Source organism: Sinocyclocheilus grahami, unplaced genomic scaffold (genome assembly GCF_001515645.1).
Source record: "Sinocyclocheilus grahami isolate Dianchi unplaced genomic scaffold, SAMN03320097.WGS_v1.1 scaffold473.1, whole genome shotgun sequence".
Taxonomy (NCBI): domain Eukaryota; kingdom Metazoa; phylum Chordata; class Actinopteri; order Cypriniformes; family Cyprinidae; genus Sinocyclocheilus; species Sinocyclocheilus grahami.
The window spans coordinates 1,304,250-1,317,267 of NW_015505652.1; the positions used below are offsets into that span (position 1 = coordinate 1,304,250).

General features: G+C 34.6%; 1 protein-coding gene across 1 annotated transcript in view; it reads right to left on the reverse strand.

Moving 5' to 3' along the window:
- LOC107553423 (CD2-associated protein) overlaps positions 1-13,018 on the reverse strand; it is a 56,502-nt gene that overhangs the window by 28,728 nt on the left and 14,756 nt on the right. Inside the window, exons 2-6 of the mRNA XM_016235611.1 lie at positions 12,192-12,352; positions 9,157-9,337; positions 6,975-7,075; positions 5,906-6,032; positions 1,501-1,670 (exon numbers count right to left, since the gene is read on the reverse strand). Coding sequence (XP_016091097.1) covers positions 1,501-1,670; positions 5,906-6,032; positions 6,975-7,075; positions 9,157-9,337; positions 12,192-12,352 — 740 coding nt within the window. The remainder of the gene's footprint in view (positions 1-1,500; positions 1,671-5,905; positions 6,033-6,974; positions 7,076-9,156; positions 9,338-12,191; positions 12,353-13,018) is intronic.

The following is a 13,018-nucleotide window of genomic DNA, read 5'->3' on the forward strand; positions in this document are numbered from 1 at the left end:
TGTGTGTTTGTGTGCAAAAGCATGATATTATGAAGAAAACTTTGTATACACAAAGCAAAGATGCATGCACAAAATTAAGCAATAAATATTACTAAATAATTGAACATATTAATAAACATTATCTGGAAATACTTTGTATTTTGTTTTTCTACAAAACATTTTTTCTGACCAACATCAGAATACTAGATATATATATATATATATATATATATATATATACAGTGTGTATATATACACACACTGTATATAGCTCTTTTCACATTAAATATCATTGCAAAGCAGAAAAACCATTAAGCAAGCTAACGACAACAGTCAACCTAGAAATATACAAACTTTTCATATGTACGATGAAAAATTTAATTCTTAGTGTTTCATGACCAACATCAGAATACTAGAGATATATATATATATATATATATATATATATATATATATATATATATATATATATATATATATACAGTGTGTATATATACACACACTGTATATAGCTCTTTTCACATTAAATATCATTGCAAAGCAGAAAAACCATTAAGCAAGCTAACGACAACAGTCAACCTAGAAATATACAAACTTTTCATATGTACGATGAAAAATTTAATTCTTAGTGTTTCATTGTGTAAAAGAAAAATGTTGCCTCAAATTGTAACCCAGTTCGAATATCATTGATTTATATAGTATTATATCCTTAGATTCCTTACCAATGGAGTATGGGTTACATCACCAAAAATTTCAAAGCAAACTATTATGCTCTGATGAGACATTTCTTTCACTAGAGTAATGCGCACTGATGAATCACGCACAACCAGGGAAATTTATTATGGTTGTAAAAGGGTTCATCTTGATTTGAAGCTGTCTTTAAGAATGAAACTGAAGTTGCAAACAGCTGCCTATAAAACTAAGAGCAAACAAAAAGTTGTAGCTTCTAGAAACGTAAACACAATGCACACGTCTAGCAACTAAAATGTGCAATGCCTTCCAGCTGTGCAGAGAAAAAACGATAACGAGAAGCAGTCCATACCAGAATGCTTCAAAAACAGCCACCCTAAATAATGAAGTCCAAAAATAGAAAGACATATTTCCTAAAAAGGAAGGTCTCATCTTGAGACTGTCTGCCTATACGGTAAAGTCTTGAGCAATCAAGCAATCACTGGCAAAACTTGTAGAGCAGTTAGACATGTAATTACCCTTCAACACTCCATTGCTCTTGGCAGCACTGATTTTCATACATTCCAAGGCAATGATATAATTTTATAAGCCACTATTATGTGCTACATTGGTTTGCGGTACAGTTCCTACTTCATAAATACCAGAATATCTTGCATATATAACTACAGCCACACATTATTTTTGATTGTGACATCTACAATACTGAAAGATTTCTGTTTAACGTGAAGTGTATACTGCATTTTCTGGGACTGGTACTAGTCCTGCAGTATAGACAAGGAAATACTTTAAGGAAGGCAAATAAGACATTGTCATGTGCAGAACTACACTTACTTTTTCTTTCTTTTCCTCATTGTCAGATGGTAATCTTTGAGAGACTCTGAGTTTTACAGAGCCCTCTCTGAATATGTCACCAAAGCCGATGCCCTTGATCTTCTTCGGTTGGGCCATGACTCCATTGCCTTGGTGAGGGGATGTGGGGCTAGACGCTCCATCTCTGTTATCTGTGAACACACACTTCTGTATGAGTACCACCACAACAAGCTTTACACAATTTTGATTAAAAAAAAAAGTAATGTCATGTGCAAAGTAGACTGTATAAACATTGTTAAAATAACTGATAGGCACATGGTCAGAATTGTTGGTACCCTTGGTAAATATGATCAAAGAAGGCTATGAAAATAAATCTGCATTGTTAATCCTTTTGATCTTTTATTTAAAAAGAACCTATATTTTATTATTTTTTTATATGAAATATATTTGATTTAAAATATATTTCAGATATATTTTACTCATAAGAATTTCTAGGGGTACCAGTAATTGTGTCCAACCTGTACAACAACCTGTACATTTCTTTACAATTTCTCCTTTTCGGGTTGCACAGAAGAAAGAAATTCATACGGATTTGGAGAAACATGACAGTAAGTAAATAATGACATTTTTCATTTCAAACTTAAATTTTTTGGGTGAACTAGTTCTTCAAATGTACACCAAATATTTATTCAGTATGGGCCATTATTACTTAATTTATACGTTCAGAAGTTTGGGGTTTGCAAGAATGTTTTTGAAAGTCTCTTATGCCCATCAAGACTGCTTTCACTTGATCAAAACTGCAGTAAAACCGTAATATTGTGAAATATTATTACAATTTAAAATAACTGTTTTTTAATATATTTTTATTCCTGTGATGGCAAAACGGAGCTTTCAGCAGTCAAGTATGGTGATTTGGTGCTCAAGAATAATTTCTTATTATTATCAATGTTGAAAACAGTTGTGATGCTTAAAGGGATAGTTCACCCAAAAATTCTGTCATTAATTACTCACCCTCATGTCGTTCTAAACCCGTAAGACCTTTGTTCATCTTCGGAACACAAATTAAGATATTTCTGATCAATTTTGACAGCTCTCTGACCCTCCCATAGACAGCAATGTAATTACCACGATCAACGTCCAGAAACGCAGCAAGGAGATCGTAAAATAATCCATGTGATATCAGGGGTTCAAACTGTAATTTTACGAAGCTACGAGAATACTTTTTGTACGCAAAGAAAACAAAAATAACGACTTCATTCAACAATTCGTCTGCGTCACCCTGGTGCCATTTTGGAGAATATCCACTGAACACAAACGGTGTATGCTATTCTGTGTCAGCTGCACCACACAGATACGTTTTCTATGTTGTTTACACTTTGATTTGAACGAAAACAACGGTGCATTATATAGAGCTCTTAGAATTCATCAAAAATATCTTAATTTGTGTTCCCAAGATGAACAGAGGTTTTACGGGTTTAGAACGATATGAGGGTGAGTAATTATTAGGGATGTAACAATTAACCGTGAGCCGGTTGAAAATCTATTCAAATATGTGACGATTCACATCGGTTGAGATGCTAAACAAATAGCAATTCAATTAATTTTTTTTTTTTTTTATAATTTTCAAATTTTTAAATTCCTTGTTTTATTGTTGTGATTACTGTTTTTATTTTATTTTATGTAAAGCACTTTGAATTACCATTGTGTTTGAAATGTGCTATACAAATGACCGTGGACTTCAGGAGAAACCCCTCTGCACTCCCCCCACTCACCATCATGGACAGCACTGTGACTGCAGTGGAGTCATTCAGGTTCCTGGGCACCACAATCTCTCAGGACCTGAAGTGGGACACTCACATTGACTCCATTGTGAAAAAGGCCCAGCAGAGGTTGTACTTCCTTCGCCAGCTGAGGAAGTTCAACCTGCCACAGGAGCTGCTGAAACAGTTCTACTCCGCCATTATTGAATCTGTCCTCTGCACTTCAATAACTGTCTGGTTCAGCTCAGCTACCAAATCTGACCTCAGAAGACTTCAGAGGGTAGTCCGGACTGCTGAGCGAATCATTGGTACAACCCTCCCTTCTCTCCAATAACTGTACTCGTCCAGAGTGAGCAAAAGGGCTGGCAGAATCACTCTGGACCCCTCACATCCAGCTCACTCCCTCTTTGAACTGTTGCCATCTGGTCGACGCTACAGAGCTCTGAGCACCAGAACGACCAGACACAGGAACAGTTTCTTCCCTCAGGCCATCCATCTCATGAACACTTGACAATAACTGTGGAACACACACTATTTATTCACTCATACACTTATTTATCTAACACACACACTCAGTCTACATTTCAATTTGCACATAATATACCTGTACATACAACTGTCTATTGTTGTATACCTGTACATACAATTGTCGATTTGTATATTTTTATTCCTTATTTACGTTCTATTTTTCTATTTTTTATTATCTGTGTTTTTGTTCTGTCACTGTCATTCTGTTACACTGTGGAGCTTCTGTCATGAAAACAAATTCCTCATATGTGTAAACATACCTGGCAATAAAAACTCATTCTGATTCTGATTCTGATTCTGATTATTATAATAAAACGTTGTGCATTCTTTGGGTTTAGTTGCTGTGTTTCAGCGCGTTGTTATGGGAAGAGCGCATCCACAACAGGATCACACATTCTGACTATAGCATGCAATAACTGCGTCATTTGTCATTTCATATATAAGTTGTAATATTATGTTTATGTTGTATTAATATTAATCTCAGGATGCATTTCCTTGAGTTAAATAAGCTGCCAGCAAAACGCTTCAGTTTACCGTGTTCATTCAGCTCTTCAGCTTCAGCACGCGCAGCTCAACGGCTGCTATTTAAAACAGTGGTATTAATTTGTTACTTTTTCAAAATCATTGATATATTATTAATAACAACAACCACTTGTATTGTTCTCTTATTATTTTCATCAACAGTATGGTTTAGTAATTAAAATCATTTAATTATTGTCCGTGCAGAGGCTATTCCGTTTTATTGATCTGTGGCGCATTCATTTTGATTCTTTACACGTGTAATGATGTCCAGTGACTTGTTTGCATTATTTATGCATAATTTTATTTATTTGTAAGGCTTTTTTATGACTAAATTTGGTAATGGGAGAGTAAAAATATTTTTAAAACGTACACCGTTCAAACTAGGCTGCTTATGTTGAAGTGTTTGGGATGTGGCTTTTAATGATGAGACCTTTTTTGTAATCAGGCTCTCAAAAAGTATATAACAATTTGGATATAGATTTATCGGCCAACATATCGGTTATCGGCTTTCAAAAATAAAGAATAATCGGTTATCGGTATCGGCCAAAATGTTCATATCGGTGCATCCCTAATGTATAGTTTCACAAAACGTAAAACCATTCTGTTTTTGATTCAAATTTTGAAATTATACAATCTAATTTAGATTAAAAAATGCTCATGTTGCATGTATGCAGCATCTTTGTTTGGATCATGATTAAAATGCAGTGGTTGCCTCTAATTTTAAATGGAAAGAGCACAGACAAAGCCTTATTTTGTTTATATGAAGAGATTTCTTTTATTTGTGTTACTTATTTATTTGATGTGGGGCTTGTTTTAAAATTTCAATTTAGTTTTGTTATTTACATTTACATTATATTAAAATTTTGTCATTTAGCAGACACTTTTATCCAAAGCGACTTACAAATGAGGACAATAGAAGCAATCAAAACCAACAAAAGAGCAATAATATGGAAGTGCTATAGTAGTATATTATTATAGTGTTACTTCAATTTCACAAAGAAACAAGCAGCATTTTGTCCCAAGCAATAATAAAAGGACACATTGTAATTTTTAATTTGTCTTAAATCTCATTTTGTTAAAATAAAATCGTGAATCGAATCGTGAAATCAAAATCATGAATCGAATCGTGAGTTGATCGAATCCTTACATCCCTATTAATGACAGAATTTTCATTTTTGGGTGAACCATCCCTTTAATATTTTCATGGAAACCGTGATACATTTTTTTTCAGGATACTTTGATGAAAAGAAAGTTCAAAAGAACAGCATTTATTTAATAAAGAAAACAAAATTATTAACATTTTACTGTCAGTTTTGATTAAGTTAATGTACGATTGCTGAATAAAAGTTTTTTTTTTTTATCTTACTGACCCCAAACTTTTGAACAGTGGAGTACACTTGGTCTGCATTTTATGACTGCTTCAGTTGGCCTAATGCCTCAAATAAATAAATTTATAAATATTATGAACAAAAAGTTGTCAACTGCAGATGCCGTGACTAGGTATAACACTTCCAAAACACCACACACACCCTTAAACGTACAAAAAAAACAACAAAGGTGTCTGTTGAGTGTTTTCGTGTAAGGACATGCCCTCTCTGAGATAAGCTGAGCAGTACCTGGCTCATCTGTTACGTCGCTGGTCTCTGGCTCTGTCTCTTCAGCTGATTCTATTTCTTTGACGAAGTTGGAAGGAAAGAGCCCTGACTTCCCATTCATGCTTCCGCTCCACCAGCCCTCCTCAACCTAAAACACAGTCAGCACTAATACAGGAACCGTCCATTCAAACGCTCATTTTCAAAGACAGTGGGTCTCAACTGGTTTCACTTCAGGATGCAGATTTTACACTGGACATCAACTGACAAACCAACACAATAGCAAAATTGTTTAAAGCATGAAGCAAAACTGTCCTAAAAATGCAAAGACTTAAACATATATTAAATTATGTAATATTTTTAATGTTGCTTGAATTTTGATAGGCAGAAACAAAAGAAAACAAAAAAAATCATTGCCATAAAAGAGCCATGATAAATGTAGTCTGGCTTAAAGTAGTCTTTCATTTCAATTTTTTTTTTTTTAAAGATGAGGGAGATGTCAAGCATGTTGGCCATATTGGTATATGTCCATTTTTCTGGTTAGCATCTACTAAAATAGAATAATCTGCACTACAATATTACAGTGTGATCAGAAACACTGTCTTTGACAAACAACACATGATACATGAAGCATTCAGCCTATATATATGCCCATTTATTTTATTCATTTACTAACTATTCACAATTATATGATTACTTGAATGGTTTAATCTGCATTTTATATAGTTGTTTTCCTTCTTGTCTGCAACCCTATCAAAACAGACTTTGGGCCACAAACCACCGTTGGAGAACCACTGATCTTCTTACCATTATGGATGAAGTCACAAAGAACGTTTGAGAGAGAGTATGTAAAATAAATAAAAAAAACGAAATTTGTATTACTAGCTCATGAGAAACATCTGAGCGGGCAACTAACGAGAAATTAAACTTAAGGAACATCTAACTACTTTATCATCATATCTCACTGCAGCATGCAAAAAGCCTATCAAAGAACATTTGCTGTGTGTGGATTTCTATAAATAGAAAACTAATATATTCAGCACAATTTCAAAACATCAAGTTACATTAAGTACAAAAGACAGAAGCTACTGACCTCCTGAGTGATGTCAATGATATCTCCAATCTTCAGTTCCAGTTCGTCTTCATTCTGAGGCACATATTCAAACAGGACTTTGCACTGACGCTTCTTGGGCTCTGTAATGAAAACACAACAAGTCACTCTGGATCTGGCCTGACACGTCGCTCAGCCAATAACGCCAGTATGCAAGGGGAGCGTTTCCTCCAGCTACCTGAAGAGGGCTCAATGAGTAAAGACTAGCACAATCAGGAGGAGTCTTTATTAAACTTGTATGCACACATACACTCTCACACACAGATGCCACACCCTGTCCTTGAGATGATTCATATGCCCTTTAAGGAGAAAAGAAAACGGCAGATTACTCTGTTTGCTCCATATTACATGCCAAATTAAGACATGTTACCGGTCACCCAAAAAATAAACTGAGAAATCTTCTCCACTGCTAAATATTCTAATGCTTGTACATTACAGTTGAAAAGTTTGGGATCAGCAAGATTTTTTATATATTTTTTTTTATATTACATTTACTCCGTAATGATGACGCATTAAATTGATTAAAAGTGACAGTAAACATTTAAAATGTAAAAAAAAGAGGCTTTTAGGTCATAAATGCTGTTCTTTTGAACTTCACATTAAAATAATTCTGATAAAAATATACATAAATTATTTTTAAACAATTTTTTATGTATCAATTATTTTGTCTCATATACTCATCAAGACTGCATTATTTGATCAAAAATACAGTAGAAACAGTAATAGTGTAAAACATTTTCAAAAGTAATTTATTCCTGTATGGCATAGCTGAAATTTCTGAAGCCATAACTCCAGTTTTCAGTGTCACATGATCCTCCAGAAATCCTTCTAATATGCTCATTTGGTGCTCAAGTAACTTTTCTTAATTATTATGTTGTTGTTCTGTTTAATTTTTGTGTAAACCATTAGACATTTTTCAGGATTCTTTGATGAACAGCAAGTAAAAAAAACTGCAATTATTTAAAAATACATATTTTTTAACATTATAATTGCCTTTACTGTCCCTTGCGATTAATTCATTGCTAATCAATTTACAGCTTTTGATCAGTTTAATAATTATTGCTGAATAAAAGTATTACTTTCTTAAAAAAAACTTTCTGACCCCAAACTTTTGAATTTTTTAGTGTACTACTACTACTTAGTATTAAGTTAATACCATGGTACATGAATATAATAATAATTCATTATCACTGTATATTGAAATACTACAGTATTGGCATCAAATTCTATTACTGTATCATTGTACCACCACAGTACTGTTTAGTTCAGTAGAAGGCGCTCTATGGCTGGCTTGTAATGTACGCTGCACTGAGCAGAAATTAAACAAAATATACCTTATTTCCTCAATGGTACAATGTGATAAACCTGCACAGGAGCACAGAGGAAGAGAATCAACACAACTACATTCCACTGTTATCACTGTTTTAGATGATTTGTTCAGCAGAAACCTTGAAGCTAAGACGGCACCACAATCGTTGAGTGTTCTGTGACAATGTTCCCATGCAGCTGGAGAGGATCAAGTGGACTTCCTCTAAAATCTGAGAGTCGTACACTCAAGACTCAAGACAGAGGAAATGAAAACAGGCTTTATGACCCGATAAGAAAGCAACTGCTGCCCACTACTGGCCAAAGCCACCATCGGCTAAACATTTTTGTGCTAAACTCAAAACAAACACACAAAAACAAAAAAATGGTGAAAGATCTTACCATATGCTGTATTATGGTAAACTATATAAAAATCATCTCAGCCTGCTGTGACAAATTATATTGACAACAAAAACTCCCACAATGATACACCAATAACCAATCGACAGTAAAGATGCTGTAAACCATCATGCTAATGCCATTGTCCACTAGACTGAATTAGACCACCACAATCTATAGACCACATGGCCTTCATCCAAAGACACGTCAGCAAACTCAAACATGCAAAATGATTTACAGGTAGAACGTGTTACTGATTTGCTACTTTTGCTCAATGGCTAACAAGCTTGGGAGGATTCGTGAAAATTTTTTGCTGTTATTGTGTCGAGGGCTATCACAGAAACAGATATGTGGTCTGTCAGGTAGAAGGCACATTTTATGTGTGGCATTCTAAAAACAAAATCTCTAAGAAAAAGAAGAGTAAAAAGCTGTTAAGAGTTTGAAATGAAAAAAGACGCACTCTTTTTTGAGGCACGGGGCTGAGAACGAGGTTGTAAGCCAATTCCTCCTGCCGGGATGCCGTAGGTACTGATCCTTTGCACCAGGCTCGCCACATTCCCTGATGCTCGCCGCTGTATCGGAGTCTCATCTTTCACCTCCTTCACTTCTTTAGCCTCCTTTGGCTCATCTTTTTTCACCTCCTTGATTCACACACACACACACACACACACACACACAAAAGAATCAAATATCACATATAGCATCACATATAACAGCAGTATGGCAAATCACACATGATGGTAAAAGTAATTTTATACCACGGACACAACATGTATCATGGTATTTTCCCTGAAAATTCAAAAGAAAATTATCTATATATTAAATAATCATAAGACACTGTGTATTTTTGAAAAATCCAGCAAAGAAAATGCTCCACAAATGAAAGGTAATTCATCATTTTTAATTATTTTCTCAGTTTGTTTGGAACCTGACAGACATCTTCTAAGTCATTTCTCTCATATTAATTTGTCTCTGTATATACACGTTACGCCATGTTTCTTTGTCACTCATAGCATTGCTAGTATATATACTATGGTATAAATGATTTAGCAAAACCTGTTTGATAAATAAATACAGAATTTTTTTTTTCAGTAATACAATAAATAAAAAATCTGAATTTAAGGCAGTTTAAATATAAATGAAAATGTCTGAGAGAATTCAACATCTATACGGCCAACAGCACCTGTAGGTTTTGTTTATTTTACCATGAATGCATGAATTCTTTGTTAGGTTTACATTCTACATTTACATTTACATTCTTCACACTCATGTCATGTAAAATTCTACAGAAACCACTGACTAGCACCTACATTCACGGTTTCCAAACACATGTAAATTCAGCAACACCACAGCCTCCCTCACACATTCAGAAAAAGGTGGGAAGAGAGAGACAGAAGAGAAACAAAGGAGTGATAAGATCTCCAGCGACTTCAGACAGCCGTGTACTCATACGCCCCGAAAAGCAAGTTCTCAGCTCATCCAGCGGAAACTTGCTCTGTGCTTATCTCTCTCTCAATGATATTTGTATTTGGTATGGATATGAAGAGGATCTGAAGTATAGCACTTCATACTGTAAACAAGAATAAAGAATCCTGAGCTGGTAGAGCAAGTGTATTACACCTATTTAGCGTCCAATTCCGCACTGAATTAAGAAACCTTTTAAATTCTTGAATTTTAATTAAGGTAGCACTTCGAATGTAATGAAGCGGAATAAAAATTTAATGAACTTCAAAAAATGGTTTTAAAATAATATATTTCTCCATATGAATTACCAATAAACATGTCAGCATAAACGATATATGGGGTGTTTGCCCCAAACTTTCGAATTGATTTAAAGTCGTCTGAAATGTGTCTGTAGGAGAACCTAAAGTGATAAATCATTTGAAAGAAATTGCATTCTACAAATCAGGGAATTAAATGTTTAATAAATTAATAAAAAAATAAATCATGCAATCATTTAATGTCAACAACTTTAAATCAATTAAATGTAAAAAGTGTTTCTTTCACTATGTGAACCTAGTTGCACAATATACATAAATGCAATTACATTAAAATAATAATAATAGTAAAAAAAACTAAAATGTTAAATTGCTTAACCCTCATTTGCTATGCCAACCGCTTTATTTAGTCTACTACCCAAGGAACTGCAATGGATTTTGGGGCATAATACTATGTTGTTTTTGGAAATGTACTATGGTTGATAAAATGACATTCTTTTAAGTACCCTTTAATACTATGGTAAGCACCATGTAATACATTCAGTACTACGTAATACATCAAAGTACCCTAGCATTATTCTAGCATTGCCACAGTATTACCACAGAAACTCTACAGAAGTCTTTTTAGCTGGGTTTAGACGGACTCAGACAGAGTTTGGGTTTGAGAGAAAGGCATATTGAGCAGCACTCTTTGTTTCCTGGAGGCTCCGGTGCAGAATGGAGAATGCCACTGGCTGCATCCGCTCCAAACTTCCTGTCTGAGATGCTGACAAAGAAATTCCTTTTTGTTACTCCCTGCTCAGTAACTAATTTGAGGTCAGCCTTCTCAACCTTTTTAAAGCTCCTGGTTTTCTTATAATACCTAAATAATTCATCATTATAATTAATAAATAAATATACAAAATTATCTGTACATGAAACCAGTGTACTGAAAGCGGTACATCAAATCAGTAAAAAAAATAAAAAGGAGGTAATCACTTCAAAAACTATTCTTGTCTAAAAATAATTACATACAAAAAATGAAATCTTTATTTAAAACACAAATGTTCTAAATGCACAATTGTAGAAAATGAACTTTAAGAACGCAATAAAATTGTGCCGTTAGTGTAAAAACATTTTTTTACTAAATTATTTTCTGGTTATGCTTTTCCAGTAAGTGCCCTTTAAATCCTGTGCTATCTGCGATCTGTCTGGTGATTCAGCGAAACATGCAATGAAATCCAGTGCCATGTTATGAGAAACTAGATGAACAGAAAACCAACTAAAGACAAAACATTTCCAGTAACATGCTTTCCAGACACGAAAAGCCCAAGATCTTATTTAGATATGAACTGACAGACAGACAGACAAACTAAAACAAGCTCCTTACCTGCTCGATTTCCATGATCTTCTCCAGAAACCACCTGAGTGCTGACTATCAAATCTTTCCGGGATCAAAGTTCAGTTAAGGGAGTGGAAGATTACCTCACACCCTACTAAAGGATCTCCGCAAGGAAACGAAAGCAATAATTTCCTGCCTTTGACAAGATTTGCCATTACAATCGACTTTAATGTGGGTTTCATCACGCTGCTTCAGTAACTACTCAAAACACTAATTAAGAGGTACACAAGTTGAAGATGAAACTGCAATCCCTGCAATGACACATGGACTTAAGAAAACCCCTTCCTTCCTGTTGCCACTCAGTTTTTGCCAACCACAAGGCTTTTTACCTTTCTTTGTTTCCTTACATAAACCCAATATATTAAATAACATAAAAAAAGCATTTCTTGAAATTACCTTTACAAAGTTGTCTGGGAAAAGGCCTCGCTTCCCGTTGAGGTCTCCCTCCATCCATCCCTCCTCCTCAATCCGTCGCACATTTCTGATCACATCTCCAAGTCTGAGGGTCAACTCATCTTCGTGGGTGGCTTCATACTCAAACTCCACCACCACCTCAACTACAAAGGATAGAACAGACAGTCATTGAAAGTCATGCTGTGATTAAGACTCTGATAAAGGTTGTTTGTGACATAATGGCACAGATATTACTTAACAAGGATGTACAGTAAAATATAACCCAGGCTTTTTCACACCAAATACAAACTAATAAAGCAAAACAAATGCAGAAATTAATGGTTTCTCTCAACAACAAATGGTCTGTTTGCATTGACACACACAGAAACTGATATTGTATACAATTTCAAATGTATTGATGGTCCTTAAAGGAATAGTTCTGTCATCATTTACCCACATGACTTTAGGGTCTTTCGTGAAACGCATATGGATAAAAAAAAAATGAAAAAGCACATTAGTTATCATACAAGTAGTCCAAAAGTCATATGAACGTCACATGGGTGAGAAAATTATGAGAATATTAAAGGGGTCATATGATGCTATTTTAAAGATCATTATTTGGTGTATTTGGTGTAACAGAATATGTTGACATGCTTTAATGTTCAAAAAACACATTATTTTTCAAATACTGTACATTATTGTAGGTCCTCTATGCCCCGCCTCTCTCAAACACGTAGTTTTCAACAAAGCCCCCTCCTTTGACAAGCGCAGTCTGCTCTGATTGGCCAGCTGACCCAGTGCATTGTGATTGGCCGAACACCACAAGCACG